The following is a 19,106-nucleotide window of genomic DNA, read 5'->3' as shown; positions in this document are numbered from 1 at the left end:
GAGACTCTACCATAAAATTGGAGAGAGGTGCCGACCCCATCCCAGTTCCTCTGAGGCCCCCCAGTTACTGACAGCTATTGTGAGAGCCTGAAGGAGGTCTGGCTTCCCACTGAGCTGGAATATGGTAAGTTCCTGACTGGGCCTCTAGGTCTTGTAAGGAGAAGCGGGGTGGTGGCAGGTTGGTGTGAAGTCTGTGGGATGCTTGTTTTTATCACAGAACAGAGGAGAAAACCCCATTTGAAAAGGAAAGCAATTAAATGGAAAAACCTTTCAGTTCTCGGAAACGCTGCTATAGTTCTTTTTGGTAGGGAAGGTCAAGTGCCCTGCCTGGGCAGAAAAATCCAGCGATGATGTCTTTGGGTGCAGCGTCCTCCTGTGGTGCACTGGGCTGCAGCTGACGCGGTGTGAATAGAGAGCTGCTACATCAGGGCCCATGGTGTTCGCTTCTGGCTGGGCTGCCTCTGCGGCTGCTCCCTGCTCCGATTTGCCACCCGGATGGTTTGGCGATGACTGCGAGCTGTGCCTCTTGGACGGAGGGGGGCTGTAGTTCTGAAATCTCACTGTTTTCACTTGCTGAAATGTGAACAGAACCAGGAGTTACTATGGCAGAAACCAAATGAGTCTCTTCCTTGCTCTGATCTGCTGGGGTGGACCTTGGCATTGTGCTGCTGGGATGGAGCGCTGATACTTGCCCAGCAGCAGACCAGGTACACAGCAGAGATCGTGTTGGAGTGCCCCACACCTGGTATGGTGTGCAGCAATGGAGCAGTTAGAGGCTTTGCAATGTGTACTGTACAAAGCGGGAAACATCAGAAGAGTCTAGAGGGCACCAGAATAACTGGATACCACACAATGGCGGCAATATGAGACTCTAGAGAGGTCAGACTGTATGCAGTACGAGTTAAAGTGGAGGAGAATATAGTAGAAAGAGGCTGTGGAGTGGTAGAGAGACCTGTAAGATAGGCTGACCTCTGTTCTGCTGTGCAATACATCTGTGTGTTTAGAACCTGATCCTCTGGCTCTCTTTTACCTGGGACTCTGGAAAGATGAATCTCTAGCTAAAGTGCTAACCAGAAACCTCTGGGCTGGCCTCAACTTGTGGGACTTGTGTGGCTTTTACAAAATTATTCTGCAGGTGCCACACCTGGGGAACTCCTAGCATGGAACCATTTTGGGGTTTTTACTACAGACTTCAATGGGGAAACAAACACCCAGCTTGTTCAGCAGAGAAGCAATTAATAACACAAGCCAAGGGAGCCAGATAGGAGTCTGAGGGGCCCAGGCAGGACAAGCCTGAGTTCTAATAGCCAGATCTGGAGCATCTGACCCATTTCTCATTCAAATACTCATTGACTCTTGCCTGAGTTAAGGTCTGGATAAAGAGGTGAGGATTTGGCCATAAGTGAGCAGCAGCTTTTGCAGACAGAAGACTCCATAGTGTCTGCGCCCCAGTTCCATTCCAACAGCAATAAACTTGTTGGGGGGTGAAATCCTGAGAACTTTACTCAGGCACAAATCCCACTGAATCACCTTGGGAGTCCTGCCTGAGTACGGACTCAGTGATAGGGAAGGAAGGACCTCCTGGGAGATGATCCACGGCGAATAGTCAGCTGAAACCTAATGTCAGTCCCAGCAAGATTTTCCAGACTTTCCAGAGTTGGAGATTCACAGTGTGCCGCTCCTTGCAATGACTAAGCTTTACTCTACCTTTTCGGTGCTGTTCCGGGAGGTGTCTGGTTTCACCAGGATGGAGGGTGGAGCTGATGGAGGTGGCTTTGGAACTGGCTCACTTTTTGCTGGGGATTCTTTGGCATCCAGGATCATCGAGCTACATACAGAAGGAGATCTGCTTTCACGGCCCTTGGGCACAAGCAGCAGTGAAGCATCGTGGGAGGAGTTTGGCCTGGCTCCTGGGTCAGCTGTGCCGTGTGGCTGAGCGGAGACATGCTGGTAAAGCTGAAGTTGCTGGGGCCGCCCCATGGCAGCTGGAGTGCGACTGAGGGAGCCAACCACCTGAGCGAGAGCTCCGGACTGCACAGGTCTCTGCAGGGATCCATCTGGGGAGCAAGATCATTATGACGTCAATAGGAGATGAAGATTGAAATAAAGAAGTAAATAGGAGCCAATAGGCAAATTTAAAAAGAAGAATCAGAAAAGAGAGAAACTCTCATGCCCCCGTCCCCTTCCACCACCTCCTGTTGTCTGCTGAGAACCGTCCTCTGTCCGAGGCAGGGTCTGACTGAATTCCTACAGGTCTGCAGGGGCCTTTGCATGGTTGGGGGGCACAATATAACAACAACAGGTGAGCAAAAATGACTTCTTCCGCTCCCTGCAATTCCCCAGTGGATCTCTAAACAGACTTTACAGGTAGCGTATAGTGCCTTTTTTCTGAGAATCTCAAAGCTTAATGAATTTATTTTCCCAGCACTTCTTTGTATTTGTACAGCACCTAGCACAACGGGGCCTCAGTCTCATTGGGGCCTCAGCATGACAGGGCAATAATAATGTGTGGTACTAGGTAAGTACTACTGTAATCATTTTCCATATGGAAGAAAATGAGGTACAGAGACAATGTGACTTGCACTAGGAAACGCAATGAGTCTGTGATGGACTCAGGAATAGAACTGAGGAGTCTGAGTCCTCAGGCCCCTGCTCTAACCACTGGGATACACTCCCCTCCTCTTTGTCAGTTTATGTAGGGTGAACTCAATCCATGGCATTTAAAAATAAAAAAGTCCTTAATTCTTTTGCTTTCTGTATGGCAATGGGGTAGGACAGGCTTGACTTTCCTTGGTCTGCCTGTATGCTGCAGGACCACTAAAGACTCTAAAACTATCTCCAGCATAGAGCCATGTTATCACAGCATAACAATATTGAATTTCCACGTTGGACTCTTGCACCAACAGTAGAGGCAATGACAGGTCACGCACTAATTCGCCACAAAATTCTAGTGCCCCCCTAGATAAACTGAAATAGTGGGTAGACCCCTAACCTAGATCTGATCCTGCTAGGTGCTAAAGACCTCTGGTGAGGTGTCGTGTGCTCTAAACTACTACTGACTTCACAGAATGACCCCTGTAACTGAGCCCTCACTAGCAGGGTTGTCAGCTGTGCGATGTTCGTGGTTTGCACAGTGCAGCCTATGCCATTTGAATGTTTACTTCACAGGTGACACGCGCTTTATTCTTTTTGCAATTTCCTGCTGCTTGAAAGATTGATTTTAAACAGAACCACAGTGGGGGAATGAGCCCTTTAAGGGCAAACAATGGTTAAGATAAATCCAATTTTGAGCCTAAAAACATTGACTGTGTCCTTTGCAAATGGACTTCACCCCCTGCCTGTGACACTACATATCTCAAGAAGTAGCAGCTCAGGCTGAAACCACTGAAAAATACATTGCTTAGTTACTCAAATGTGGCTGGAGATTTATTCCATGGCAATCTGTGCCATCTGATATAAACCTTGCCAACCTCAAGGAAGGAATGCCACAAGCTGAGCGCTGCCAAAGGTCCTTTTGTGTGTCAACCTGGGAATTTGGAAAAGCAGGAGCTGGAAGAAAGGACGATCTTATGGTTAAGGCAAGACTAAGGACAGGAGCGCTGGCTTTGATTGCTAGCCCTGCTATAGACTTTCACTATGACCTTATTTGCTCTGTGCTTGTTTACCCATTTTTAAAATTCCCTATCTCATGCGGGCTTCTGCGAGGCCTGATTTGTTGATATCTGAGGTGCTCAGCTATTACCATTATGAAAGTTACAGTTATGCCAATAAATAAGTCTTACAGTTATACAGCACCTTCATCTCGAAAAAGTCTCAGTACGCCCAGAGCGCTGTTGAAATTCAGCCACTTCTGGACTAGAGGGGAGCAGTCAACCAACATAGTGAGCAGCAAGGGAAGGTTAGGGTCAAGGAGGCGAGTCAAACATATACTCTGACTCAAAGTGACATCTAACCCCCTGTTTACACCCAAAAATCCAGTAGCGAGATGTCAAAGTGCTGTCAAATGCACCCACAGTTACATTTGCTCACAAAATTTCACCTGTAATTCTGTGGAGGTACAAAATCAGAGGCCACGTTGAAACTCTTTGAAATATCAAAGTTTTAAATTCTGGAGGAACCAAATGCATCCCTCTGTAACGCCCATGACTCCAGCCCCAGGACCTCAGTTTTTAAAGGCTCTTGCAAACCCCACCTCCTCTCACTTTAAGCAGAGGTCAGTTAATTTAATAAGGAAGGACGAAGAGTGGGAAATGACGGTGCGGTTCTAGTCAATCTATACGCTTTAACTAGGCCGTGTTTGACTGTTAAAGCATCTCTCCTGTCAGAACTCCCTTGCAATCCATCCACCTGTAGGTTTGACACAAGACTGAGGCCTGGCCTACACTTAAAGGTTAGGTTGATATAACTATGGCACTCAGGCATGTGAAATATCCACACCCCTGACTGCTGGAGCTCTGCTGATCCAGCCCCTAGTCGACAGAAGAATGCTTCCGCTGACCTAAGCTACCATCACTCAAGGAGGTGGAATTCCTACAGCAAAGGGAAGAACTCCTTCCATCACTGTAGGTTGTGTCTACACTGTAGGGTTACAGCAGCATAGCAATAGCACCATACTTATGCCACTGTCGCGCTTGTTGTGTAGACATTGCCCCCAGAGGCTTCCATTCCAGCTGGATGCATTCTATAAAGCTGCTCGTTCTAGCATGTTATTTATTCCCATTATTACCACATTCCTGAGTCTTAGCGTGTTAATTAAAGGCTCCCAGAACAATTTGCCCATCTGGAAACACATTCACAGGCCTGGCTTCTCCCTCCCAGGCACCCTCCCACCACAACTTACTCTTCCTAATGCTGCCACGTCCTCGCCTCAGTGATGTTTGGCCAGAGGTGGCCGGCACAGCTATGTTTCTCAGTGGGGAGGACAGCGCTGTGGGCATGAAGACCGATTTCAAAGGCCTGCTTTGCCTTGGGGCATTCTCTGAGATGCTCCCCTGGGAAGAGAGTGAGGCAGTGGATAACGTCCACGTGGCATACAGGGAAGGCATCCTGGAGTCAGGGAAATTGGACGACTTCCTGCTTGTATAGATAGAAAAAAGGGAAGGGGGGGGAGTAGAAAGAGAGTTAATTAAATATAGCTACAGGGAAGCACAATTCAAATCCAAATCTTCAGTCCCATAGACTTCCAGGGTTTTTATGGGTCAGCCCATTATAAAGAAAAGGGCTATTTGCAAAACTGGATCCAGATCAGAATTTTTAACCCCATGATCAGAGTTCATGGTGCTGAAAAAAACCCTTCAGGAATCCATGCAGTTAAATTTTCTGCTTCCATGACAGCAAGTGTTCTCAGCCCTTTTGCTCCCTCCATTCCCGCATACCCACTTTGTAACTGGACCGTCTCAGACATGACCCAGAATTCTTTGCAACAGTTCCCATGGTGTTCCAAAACGAATGGGGCATTTAGGTGCCAGTGTTCTACCATAATGCCAGCAGGGGAAAGGCCAGGTATCATGTGGAGCTGTACCATTTGTCCCACTTACTAATGTGTTAGGCAGCACAGAAGCAATCAAAGTCTTGCAGATGCCATGCTGTCAGATGTCATGTAAATACTCATAATTAGGTTTGCACTCAGCTTGTGGAGGTAGGAAAGGGAAGCTATTGTGCTGTAGTTAGCTAGCTTCAGTTTGGTGATTTAACCTTGCCCCATGTTCTAGTCCAATCTGCTCCTCTCCAAAGGGAAATGGGATCATTTCCATTTCAGTGTTACGGTAAAAATTCTAGGCAGCAAAAACATGCTGGGTTTGTTCATTAGCCTCGTGTCCTACCCTTTATCCTGAATTGAATGAGTTGGGCGAGCGAGCCCTTTGGCTTGCAGACATCACATCTTTGGCTCTCGCTACATCTCTCACCAGAAAGCACCAAGGGAAAGCAATAATCCTTAAGGAAAAGCCCATGGCAGCTTTTGCACTCCTTGCCCTTCTGATTCCAGTTGCCTAGCTGCTATTCAGGACCCACTGCGAGCAGCTTTCCTTGGAGAGGGCGTGTTGGCTTTTTCACCTACATTTGTTAAATTGCCCTGAAGGCCATCAATCTCCCACATCAGCACGATGCTTAAATAATCCTCCTAATTCAGTGGGAAAGTGGGCCAGGGTAAAGGCTCTTCCTGCTAACTCCTCTGAAAAAAGGGGAAAAACAGCTTCTTCTGACTCTTCTTTTTACCTTCCCAGGGCTTTCGTGGGGGGTGGAGGAATGATTTATGGTTTAATAATGGAGTTGGTGATTCATCAAAATAACTGCTGCATCAATTTATTATGAAGCAATGTCCAAAGGAGGATACAGAATAGCAGCTCCAAAATTGGTGCTTATGGCTGAGGCTACTTTAGGGGAGCTGGGCTTTGTATTAGATTGTTTGTTTGCTCTGTTTATCGGTGAGGTGGGGCCCGGGTGTTATCAGAGGCTATATCACAGAGAAATGAGCCAGAGAGACAAAGAATAATCACTGGCTCCCTTTAAATCAGGGAGGATGTTTGGCGGGATAATGTTGGGACCAAAGCAGCAGCAGCATCTTGAGTCTGAATTGAGAAATTTAACACAGTGAAATACAAGCAGGAAAAGAGAAAGGAGCCAAAGTGTATCTGTCAGTGTCGGAGATGATGTGGAGGTATTTAGGCCACCATTAGCCTATTTCAGTGGGTCAAAGCCTGAGCTCCTTGTTAAGTTTTCACATAGTCTAAACTGAGGCACATTCTCATTGCTGGGTGACTGATCGCTCCTTCATCCAAAAGGCAGCACCCCTGCGCACCAACCTGGCAGACTGGTTCAAGAGTGACTCACAGGGCAGAGAGCCACCAGCAAATCCCCAGTACACCACCCTGGAGTGTGTAATGTGGCTGTGGCTTTCCAGGACTTTGCAGCCTCTGTGGCAGACTAGCTGAACAGGACTTCATGGCCGTAAATTAGCACAGAACACAGGCATCTGGAGCAGGAGGAGAAGCTCCTGTCAGTGTCTCAGAATTCTGGCATATCTCTGCTCTGCCACTAGAGGGCAACAAGAGAGCACACACCTGGAGCTGGTCTGACCATCCTTCATCCAGCAGTCAGTGGGGAGGTACTTAGGGCAGGGCAAGGTTTCTGAGCTACGACATACTATCCTTTAGGAGCTGCGAAATCCAGGGCAGTTGGGTGAATGGCTGCCTTGCTAGGATTAAGGCCCCAGACCTCATTTCCCTGTCAGGTGTGCAGCATTTTTGAACCAGGCATGAAGGGTTTAAACAGCTGGGAAGCAGATGCTACTAGGGTTTGTGAAGCATCCAGGCCCAGTTGACATATCTGAAGAGTAGGGGCAATGGGGCGGGGGCGGGAAGTCTAGAGGACAGAGGATCTCATGCCCCATTGCCCTGCACCAGGCATGGATGTTTACACCAGCATAAAATGCTCCTAGATCAGGATGGGAGTTTTTTACATCCAGTTTGCTGAAGGGTGAGTGACTGCACAGTGCAGGGCAACGGAAAATCAGGCCCTGTGTTATCTGCTCATGCTCCAGAAAGAATGAGCTGTCTCACTGGGCCCATTTCTGCCCTGGAGATGGGGAGAACTTTGATTTTTGTTTGGGGAGCTACTCCTAGCGCGGTTGTGGGGCACCCCGTACCTGTGACAGTCTCCTTGCTAAGTGCTCACCACGCCCAATGCTGTGAACCACACCTCGAGGTGATATCTATCACTATCTATCCATCGATTGGATTTGTATGGCACCTATCACCATAGTACCGAGCACCTTGCAATCTTTCATGTATTTATCCTCACTACACCTCCCTGGGAAGTGCTTATTTACCTGCATTTTATGTCTGCAGGTACATGCTCCAGAGCTTTCTCCAGTCCAGTTTTGAATAACCAAAGGGTGGTACTATTCCCTTTGGCAAACTATTCTGCAAATGCATAGACTCCCCGCTAGCAATCCTTCCCATCTCTGATACTCAAGCTGCATTTTCAGGTGCATTATTTCATCTCTCTATTCTTTGAATCAGCCCAAACAATTCCGCTCCCACCTTGGCATTCACACCCTTAAAGGACGTTGAGCGACACGGCTGTTGCATCTGTAAGAAAGGGCTGTTCTGCTTTGAAGTGATCACATATGAAAGGAAAGTGGGTAGGTTTGGAAATTATCCCTACAGGTCCTCAGTCATTCATCTCTGCATGTCGCTCTCCCGTTTTACTCTAATGTCATCGCTACTTTGCTTGTAAGAGAGAAAAGAAGCTGTAGCAATCCACAATGAGTTTTTCAGCAGTGGAATCTCTGTTTAAATAAAAAGCCAGGATGTTCCTGACAGACGTTGCCTAGGTACTGACTTGTCCCTGTTTAGGGAGGGTGCTATCTATTTGGGGAAATGACGTAATCGTCTTTCTAATTTGTCCCTTTCCATTTCCCCATGCATCTCCGAGGGACTAAGAGTGCATCCATGTTGTGTCCTCCAAATTGTAAGCCTCTAATTATTACCTTCTGTGGATTGCTAATGCATATTTATATTGCGAGGTCAACACCTTCCAATGTTTGGAGTAAACAGCTGCTCTGAAGTCAGTACTTTGATTCCAACAGGATCTTGAAACAAATAGGCCACAGGGCACGGACAGACCCTGTGTTTCTTGATGGCTCTTTAGCTCCCAAAATAATTAAGTAGGTTGTTGTCTCATGTTACTAAACAGGGTTTCCTTAAACCCTGGCGTCGACGAAGCTGTATTGAAAAGGGCTGCTGATTACACTACATGGTTGAAATTTCAGATTCCAAAGAGAGGATGTCGCTCATCTGTCCCTCTGATCTGGACCATACAGCTACTGCTATGAGAACTGGATATCCAACTGGATGTCTTACGGCTGGTGGTGGCCAGTACCTGATCTTCAGAGGGAAGTGAAAGCCCAGATAGTGCATGTGACCAATGGCCCAGTACAGAAGGGGATAATGTGAAATGAGCTCCTGTTATTCCGGAGGGGTGGCGGCAGGTCATCATTCCATACACCCACGGTATTGACGGCCATGATCAGTATTCATAAGAACATTTCAGTGCCCTGGAGCCAGGCAATGGGCTTCTTGCATTATATCCCTACCATGATGAGCAGATGTCAGATCACCCTTTGTACCACCCCCTTTATAAACAGGTTATTTTTACGTAAGGAAGTCAGACCTGAAAAGGGGGATGACATAGTTGCTGGGAAAGATCCCTACTCTTCCTGTGACCAACGACATCCCCCTGAGCCAGCCTTCGTGGTACTTCCCGAAAACACGAACACCTTCTCCCTTCTGCAAATCCAGCTCCTCTGGTCCATGAGCAGTGTAGGAGTGCAGAGCGACGCACCTGGTGATACACAGGAAATTAGAGAAGAGCAAACCTGCGCTATGGAGAAGTAGCCTCTCTTCCATGCCAGACAGATAAGACATGACATGACAACCCTGTTTCTAATTGTTCTGGGAGCTGATGCTGTTGGTTCTGTGTGAGCAGAGGTTATTGCCTGAAGCCTCTTCAGATGGCACTCACATCATATATCTGGGTGCTGTCATGAATGTGGAAGGTTTTGCAGGGAGGAAACTGCTTACATCTTAAGGCCAGGGGGGGTATGAATAAAAGAAAAGCCACCAGGAATGAAGAATGAACTAGGCTTTGTAAACTTTTTTTGACCCAGACCTGTCAGTCCAACCAAAGGGGCCGAGCAAGTTCTGGGAGGGAGGGAGCTGTTTTTGTTCTCACACAGTGAATATGTCACTGATTAGGGACTGAGTTATGCCTCCTCCATAGCAGAGCAGCACTAGAGAGCAGGTGAGGTGCATCACCCAAAAGACTGTGTCAAGGACGCATTATATCTTTGAAAGACACACTGGGATCAGTACATGGTCAGCAGTAGGACTTGCTCACCTGATGTTCCTGCCAGCATCTGTTGGTGCTGAACAGGGTGGGGTTCTAATCGCATTCAGACACATCCAAAGGGACTGTGAGCTCCATAAAAAGCATTAGCCAGACACCCCCATCTACTTTGCTTTCCCCAGCGTCTTCTGCAAAGTTATGTCTGTCTCCTGTACAAGTGTTTGGGGACTCCCTGCATCCTCTCTCTCCTGCTTAGCAAACCTGCTTAGAGATCTGTGTTTTTTTTAAAAAAACCCACTGATTCCAATTGTGTAATGAGATTGCTTGTTCTAAGTAGGAGGGTCTCATGAGACATAATGGCAAAAAATAAGGAAAACAAAACATCAAAAATCTCCTCCACCTGTTTTTCAATTTTACCCTTTTCCCAGGGACCTGCATTTTTTTTTAAAAGAACTTTTATCTGTCTCCAAGGAGACACATTTTATTTAATTGCATTGGTTTTTTTTCCCCCAAGTGGTATGTGGTCCGTTCTCTAATATTAATCTGAATAGCAGATACTACAGCATCTATCATTCCCTCAAAATCAAGTGTTATTAAAAAAAAAAAGGAGACTGGCAAGGTCTTTTTGCTGGTTTTTAAATGTGATTGTTCTCTCGCTGTTGTTCACAACAACCATTTGGAAGTTTGAAATTGAAATGCCTTTCCTTGTAAGATGATTTTGCCCTCTATTACTTGTGCAGATGGGGCTAAATTCAGACCTGCTCTAACTCCACAGAGGTTTGTTTTTTTAATTGTAGCACTACTCTTAGATGGTATCTTGCATTCATGCGAGTTTTTTACTGTAGTACCTGAGCAATGAGCTGTACAAATTAGGGACCCAATCCAACAACACTTAAGTGTGGCCCTAATTCTGCAAAGTCTTCCACATATGCTTAATTTCAACCCCTTGAATACTCCTGTTTCAGGTCAATAGGATTACTCATGGATCTAAAATAAGTCATGTGTTTAAATCATTGAAGGATCAGGGCCTATCTATGTATCTTTATGCATGAATACAGTTGGTGAATATGCATAGGTATAATACAAGGTTAGACACTTTACTAATATGTGTTTATTTTTGCAGGATCAGGATCTAGATTTTCATTTTAGAAGTGCTCATGAGCAGTACACTGCACTCATAATGGTTTGTTAGTGTATGGTTGCTTATTATGTGAGCTAGGTTGCTGATTCTTGTCCAGGAGACAAACAAACAAAACCCTGCAAAGTATTATTTGCACATTTTAACTCTATATGTATTTTTGTTTGAATGGTTTGTTTTAAAAATCAATGAACTTTTAAACACTTTCTTAATAATTAAAATAATTAACAAGTTAAGTTTAAAGAGCATTTCAGTCTACTTTTAAAGAATTTCACTTGAAAATGTAGAAGCACATCAGGAATTAAAGAGGCAGTGGAAAAAGATAAACAGTCAGGAAGGTACAAAAAAGCACAGTGTTAGGATTGTAGTAACTGAAATACGATGATCATACTAATTTAAAGTGAGAAAAAGCAGTCAGAATCTATGAAAAGCCCTCATGTGCTGCCCATATTCTACCTGATTTTTACTGCTTTCTGCCCCTTCACTTCCCCACGAGTAGGGCTGTGAGTTGAAGAGTTCTAACAGGGCTTGCTGATCTCATGGTTAGACCGCATGAGAAAGAACTAGGAATCCAAAGAATCACAATTTCTGATCCGAGCTTAGCTCCTCATTGCTTTGTGACCTCAGGAAAACTCTTAGTGTTCATCCTGCCTTGGCTGGATAAACCCCCAGAAGTCCCATGGTAAATTAGACGCCACATATCTGAGATGGGTTTTCATAGGTCAAGCTCCCGCTTCCCCCGCTGAAAAAAAGTGACCAAGTTTCAATCCTCATACGTACATATTAGCTGATATGTGTTGCTGAAGATGGGGAAGGGTGACGATGGCTGTCGAGTGCCCCAGGGATCCTGGTGCAGTATAATAAGAAGCACTGACCTACAATGAAAAAATGTAAATGAAGTAAGTAGAATAAAATGACCTTGAGTTTAGGCTCCCTCAGTTGTTGGAACCCCACTCTGAAGCGTGTGAAACGACCCCCTGAGGACGTGCCATCAAAGCAAGGAAACATACTCTGATCAACAAAATTGTTCTGCTGCTTTATTACCCTGATGGCCTTAAATATGACAGAATGGTTTGTGTAGGGGTGGGGACAGATGGAATGCCAGCCCAGTTCACTAGTGATTGCTACCATCTTTTCAGGTGACTGTTGTCTCAATTCATTTCCTAGTGGACAGGTTATCTCCATTCCAAACCCCTTGTCTACAACACAACAGACGCCACTGGCAGACTTGGCAATCACGGAAGGGATGTCCAAAGGCTGTATGGGTCATGGAAACTTATTCATCTCTCAAGGTCGTCCTTCTACATCAATGCTGATGGGAGGAAGCTTGCACTGTCTCTGCCCATGCTATCCCCGTTCTGTGAGTAAAGAGGGGTATCTAATTTGTGAGCTTCTCAGCCTGACATCTTTCACTAGCACTTACAGCACTCGCACTCATACAAGGCCTGATTTTCCCCTGACTTACAGTGGTTTTACAGCTATGTTACTCCACTGATGTCGGGGGAACTATTCCTCATTTACATTGGTGTAAGTCAGAGGATAGTCAGTCCCACATACTTTAAAACAGAGGAATAATAGGATTTTGCCTAGATTTGGCATTCATTTTTGATTCAGTTCTCCAATTTATGAGTGGAGCTAGTCCTGCCCTTAGTGCCATCGCTGCAGGGTACAGAAAAATGGCCAGTTAGATACTTTCCTGTTGCTGGCAAGGTGCCAAGCTACAGGCTTATTAGGAGGGCTAATCTTGTGTTTGTGGACATTTTCAGAACACTGATTAAACAGGATAAACGTCATCTAACAGCCATGACTTTCAAATGTTATGTCTGAGCCTCAAATCCCCTAAATCTGTAATCACTGCTGATCATATAAATATGAGCTCCGCTCCAGTGTGGCAGAGTTCATTCCTCTTGTTTTTTAAAATATTTTTTCTCTTTCTTTTTTGATTATTCCTAAAACAGGGCGAGTCTTTGATTTATTTGTTGGGACTGATATCCATTCTAGGCAGAGAAGAGGAGCTGGTAGGGTTTGGCAAAATATAATTTAAAATCACAGTGTATGTGTGATAACCAGGGGAGAATGTCAGCTCTGTCAGGTGAGTGGGACTGTATAATTCTAATTTCATTCATTAAACTCCAAACAAGTGTTTGACACAGTATAATACACGTGTAAGAAGACAGTCCTTGCATCACAGAGCTTGCTGCAATAATAATAATAATAATAATAAATTAATAAATACTATTTGATATTTATAGGGTGCATATCATCCCAAGGGATCCAAAAGCATTTCATGCCACTGCCCATGCCACTGCTTCTTCACTGCTGTTGCTACTTAGCTACATTAAAGATAGCATGGGTACATCTACAGGGACTGCAATTACACCCCCAATTGCAATGCTGACATGTCCTTAGTAACTTGCCTCCAGACATGCAGGAGGCCTGTGTCAGAGACGGATTTCTCATATCTAGGGCTAGTGCCCTAACCCTTGGACCAGCCTTCATCTCCAAGGTTAGCCCTGTGTTTTGTTATAAATGGGTTACTGTCTCATCCCCGCAATTCCCCTTGCAGAAAAAAGTTATGCGTTAAAGAGATACAAGCCCTTTAGCCAGAAAGGTTATCATTTAAAAGTAACATGATTTGTTTGCCTCTTTTCCCAGCTCCTCTGACTCGCCTCCTTTTGAGAGCAGAGAGAGATTTTTCTTAGCACAAGTCCTGAACAGCGTTAGGCTCATTCCAGTTTATGGTGTTGAAAAGTATGTCTGATTCTTCCCTTTGTTTCCATCCCCCTATCCTGCCAAGATGAGAAATCCTGAGATTGTCATATGCTAAGGAGTGAAGTGGGATTCAACAAGCACAGGAGAGGTAAGGTCTTTATCACAGTACTTAGCAGCCCACATTTTCTTTTGGTGTGAAGCATTTTGTAATCAACATGGGTTAAGGCAGGCATGTTCCCACACATCCATTATCTGTAATTCTTGAACTACCCACCCTCACACTACCACACAGCAACTAAAAAAATGACACACTCTTCCCAGCCATGAATCCCTCGATATTCTGCCTTTAAAGATTATTCAGTAAACAACATAGTAATCTTGTCGTGTCGTACGTTGCATGGGAGGGTTTTGGATAATGGAGGAAGATAGGCAGATATTGGCTTCTTTTGAGATAAATGTCAAGATTTATTGACTGAAGAGTTAATATAGAGCCAATTTTGCTCCAGGCACAATACATTTTTGCTGTTCCTCAGATGTTTTGTTACATATGTTCTGACTGTTTTTATCAGAGAGCTCTGGAAATCTCTCCCATTATGGTCATGAATTTCTTCAAGTTTTTCTTTGAGGTGACTTTCTGAGGGAGGATGAAATTATAGAGCCAGGAAAAAACAACCAACCAACCAACCCCATCCTTGGCTTCTGATGAGCCTGTCAAGAGCAATGTCGGGGGCCAGCCTGCAGCAGAGCCAGTTTCTTGGCAACCCAAGGAGCGCAGCTGGCCCTGATGGAAGCTGTTTGATTGACTGTGCCACCTGATTGGCTGCAGACTCCTGCAACCTGATATTTAAACTCGGTAGCAGCAGCAGTCCAGTGGCTTCTCAGCACATTCCTAGCCTGCAGCTGCACTTGGTCCACTGTCTCTGGCCTTGCTCCTGCTTCAGCACCCACCATCTTCCTGACCTCCGATACCAAGCTCAGACCCTCAGCTCCACCTTCTGACTGTGACTCAGGTTAACTCTTTGGCTTAGGCTTTGGTTTCTGACTCCCAGCTATGATCCTTGGTTTCACTCCTGGATCTGCCCCATCTGGATTCAGCTCTAACTGGTAGGCTGGACTCTTGCTTCAACCACTAGGCCAGACCGCCCATGAGTTGATTGCTGACAGTCTGAGCAACCCAAAAGATTGACCAAGGGTGGGTAAGTGGCTGGACAGCCCTTCTGATGGATTCTGAAGAGGTAGCTGTGCCCTTGTGGAAATCCTGGTGATGGTCTTGCAGGTACGAACTGCAGCCCTACTGGCTCAAGCCGTCCCGCTGGTAGCTGCTATCCTGGCTTCTGGGGAGCCAGAGATTCCCCTCCTGGATACGTTTGATGGGGACCATAAAATGTTCTGTGGAATGCTTGTTCCTGTTCATGCTTCGTCCCCAGGCATTCACCATTGACCAGCCTCGAGTCGGACTGATTCTTAGTCTGCTAACTCAAGCTTGCTGCAGAGCTCCGGCACCTGCACTAAATGGAATAAGCTGGCACGGCACTACCATTTCCGACATGGTCTCAGTGAAGAAATCAAGGACGAGCCAGCATGGGTGGAGCCACCGCCCAATCTGGTCAAGTGAATTGATCAAGGTACTTCTGGCCACTTGACCTCTCTCCATGGAGAGAGAGTAGAGTTCCCACTACCCTTTCACAGTCTCATCACAGGGGCCAAGGCAGATCAGCTGGGTTTGGCCTTGCCTCTCTGATGCAGAGAAGGGCTGGCATCATGCTTCAGGCCTACACCTGTATTGTGGGGAATTTGGACACTCCACCTTGGGATTCCCTGCTAGGAATTCAGCTGTGTCTTGACCAGAAAGACTCCAGGCCTCAGCCCTGATTCGGGGGTCTAGCTGAGCCTTTGTTGGCCCTCTCACTCCAGGAACTTGCACCCCAGCTATGGAGGGACACTGTGCCAGAACACCCTCCAATTCCCTCTCTGGCTACAACATTCCACCATATCAGAGGTTGAGCTGAGTGGGTTGTCGACTTGGAGGAGGGGGGCCTCCAACAATTTCATGGATTTAGACTTTGCCCAGGTTCACAACATTCCAACTCAGCGCAAGAGCATCCCTGATTTGGTGGAATCTATTGATGGATACCTCCTCTTCTCTGCCCAGTTACTCATCAAACCATGGACCAGGGTCACCAGGAGGTTTGGTCTGATCCGTGCACCTCAGTCATCTGTCATCCATGGCAATTCCTGGCTCATTGCCCATGATCCATGCACCCCATGGGGCGGCAGGCACAGTATGTTTCACATCAAGACTCTACTGTCAATTTTGCCTCCCACCAAAATCATGTTCTGGACCAGAAGCTCCTGTTATCTTTGCCACCTACCTGAGAATTCAGAGACCAACGGAGTTGCACTGAAAGTGACTGCTTCTATCTCTGTGACCCCCTTGATAGTTTTAGGAATCCTGGTGAAATATCAGGATTTCTCTGATGTTTTCAATAGAAAGAGGGCAGATATTTTGCTGTCCCATCACAGTTATGATTGTCCAATTGATCTGCAATCCAGAGCCAAGATCCCCTTTGGCCACATATACTCTCTCACAGAACTTGAACTCCGGATGCTCTAGGAATATTGCTGCTATAACCTGGAGAAGGGGATCATTCATGCCTCCAACTCTCTGGTGGGGGACACCAACCTTTCCTGTGGTGAAGACTGATGGTTCCTTATGCCCTTGTGTTGGCTCTCAAGCTCTGAACAAAGTGACAGTCTGAAACCGCTATCCCCTGCCACTCATTAACAAACTCTTTGAGAGGCTTTGCTTGGCCAAGATTTTTACTAAGTTGGACCTTCATGGGGCCTACAGCCTGATCCAAACCAGGGAAGGCAATGATATCAGCACCTGATACGGCCATTTTGATTATTAGCTATGCCTTTCTGACGTAACATAACATTCCAGTGACATTTGAGCACTTCATCAATGATACCTTCTGGGACATATTGGATTGGTTTGTGGTTATTTATTTGAATGATATTCTTGTTTTTCTGAAAACCAGGCACTGTATGAGTAACGTGTGCCATGTTCTCAATAGACTCCATCAACACCATTTTTATGCAAAACTGGAAAACTGTGATCTTGACAAAGACACAATTGAGTTCCTTGGATATATCATTTCCCCCAGAAGGCTAACAATGGACCCACAGAAGGTATCTGCCATTTCTGGGTGGAATGCCTCAAAGGACATGAGGCATTCAGTGATTTCTCAGGTTTGCCATTTTTATAGGCATATTGCCAAAGGATTCTCTCACCTTGTAGCCCCGATAACTGTGCCTCTTCAAAAGGGTATCCACTTCATCTTGTCACCAGAGGCAAAGTTCACATTTGATCAGCCAAAAAGATCTTTTGCCTCAGCTCCCATTCTTCGGCACCCAGATCCTGCCAAGCCCTTCACCATTGAGGCAGATGCTTTGAACTTTCCCATCAGAGCCATCATGCCACAATATACTGGCTCTCATAACGAACTCCATCCCTGTACCTTTTATTCGTGAAAACTAACCCCCCTGAGAAGAATTATGATATCTGGGACAAAGAGTTACTTATGATAAAGGCAGCTGTTGAAGTATAGAGACACCTAGAAAGAGCTTGGTTCCTGGTCCAGGTCCTTACTGACCACAAGAATCTGAAATATCTTCAAGCTGCTCATAGCCTTAACCAGTGACAGATCTGCTGGCCACTTTTCTTTGCCAGATTTGATTTTTGTCATCACTTACCATCCTGGATCACAGAACGGGAAGGCAGATGCTCTGTCCTGCAAGTAGGGCACAGCTCCCTTGGCTACCATTTTATACCTGTCAAATTTTATTCAAGGGAGAGCAGCAGATCTAGTTGCCCAGCTCCACCAAGAGCTTACTGAACACCCTGAAGCCTCCAAGGAGGCACACAAATATCATGCCGATTGAAAATGCCAAGCCACACCAACCCTATCTGTAGGAGATAAAGTCTGGCTATCCTCCAAACACCTAAAATCCACCTCTCCCTCAGCTAAATTGGACCATTAGTACACAGGCCTATTTAAGATCATGGAACAGATTAACCCTATAGCATTCAGGCTCCAGTTGCTGGAATCCTTGAAGGTCCACCCGATTTTCCATGTGTCCCTTCTGAAACCTTATATGGAGAAACCCTTTCCCAGCGGTTCTGCTCCACCACCACCTCCCATAGACATCCAGGACCAAGAGGAGTACAAGGGCTGGTCAATTCTAGATTGCAAGTGAGTTTGAAGCAAACTCCATTATTTGGTGGATTGGGAGGGCTATCGGCCAGAAAGGGAGTCATGGAAGCCGTAGAAAAAGTCCAGGCTCCAGAATTTATACATGCCTTCCATCAGAAGTACTCCCCGAAACCAGGTAAATGGCCCCTTGGAGGCACCTTGGAAGGGGCAGGTACTATCAGGGATCAGCCTGCAGCAGAGCCAGTTTCCTGGGACCCCAATGAGCACAGCTGGTCCTGATAGAAACTGTCCGACTGCACCACCTGATTTGCCGCAGACACCTGCTGCCTGATACTAAGCCTCAGCAGCAGTCCAGTGGCTGCTCAATGCTTTCCTAGCCTGCAGCTATTCTTGGTCCTGTCTCTGCTTCCACTGTCTCTAGCCTTGCTCCTGCCCCAGCTTCTCCCTGACCTCTGACTCCTGCCTCAAACCTTTGGCTCCACCTTCTGACTGCGATTCTGGCTAAGCCTTCAGCTTAGGCTTTGGTTTCTGAATCCTGGCTATGTCTCTTGACTTTGTTCCTGGAGCTGCCCCATCTAGATTCAGCTCTAACTGGTAGGCTGGACTCTTGCTCCAACCACTAGGCAAGACTGCCCATGACTTGGTAGCTGATGAGTAAGATATTTGCATATGTTAGATATTTGCATATGCTTAATAATTGTCATTGCCTAAGCCATAGCTAGTCAAGATGCAGTAATTTACATATGCCATCTGACTAATACTAAGGCCAGCTCAGAACTGTTCATCTTTGAAGTAGTAATAGAAACTTACTGATTCACCATTTGGCTATTTTTCAGCCATCTATAAGCCAAACTTCTTTCTTGTATGTAATCATTTTTATTTCCTTCTTACCTGTTTTGCATATCCCCACTTTTTCCAAGTACGGTGTGCATTTTGTATTTAATTTTAGTTCTGCCTCATTTAAATGGTAACTGTGTGGACAAAACTCCCTTTCTCATGTAGGGGTAAGAGGCAAACGCTTACCTGTCTGAGGCAAAGGGCTTTTGGGGCAAATTCAGTTCTCCGTTCTACCCCATTGACTTAAGAAATGCCAGTACACTGTGGAGTTGCCTGCTGTTTGTAACACCTGGGATTTAAATATATTAACCCTTTAACAGCGCTCTGCTTAACAGGAGGAAGCAGGAAGTGGT

The 19,106-nt window shown here is 46.0% G+C and overlaps 1 protein-coding gene across 1 annotated transcript in view; it reads right to left on the bottom strand.

The window, feature by feature from the left end:
- Positions 1-234: 234 nt before the first annotated feature.
- SH3RF2 (SH3 domain containing ring finger 2) overlaps positions 235-19,106 on the bottom strand; it is a 69,794-nt gene continuing 50,922 nt past the window's right edge. Inside the window, exons 6-10 of the mRNA XM_067567084.1 lie at positions 11,768-11,862; positions 9,175-9,345; positions 4,841-5,073; positions 1,708-2,057; positions 235-573 (exon numbers count right to left, since the gene is read on the bottom strand). Of these exons, the coding sequence (XP_067423185.1) occupies positions 271-573; positions 1,708-2,057; positions 4,841-5,073; positions 9,175-9,345; positions 11,768-11,862 (1,152 nt within the window). The 3' untranslated portion in view covers positions 235-270. The remainder of the gene's footprint in view (positions 574-1,707; positions 2,058-4,840; positions 5,074-9,174; positions 9,346-11,767; positions 11,863-19,106) is intronic.

Source organism: Emydura macquarii, unplaced genomic scaffold (genome assembly GCF_026122565.2).
Source record: "Emydura macquarii macquarii isolate MOO-44397 ecotype Brisbane River unplaced genomic scaffold, CSIRO-AGI_Emac_v2 contig_2768, whole genome shotgun sequence".
NCBI lineage: Eukaryota > Metazoa > Chordata > Testudines > Chelidae > Emydura > Emydura macquarii.
Note: the sequence above shows the minus strand (reverse complement) of the source record. Positions and strands in the feature narration are given on the sequence as shown.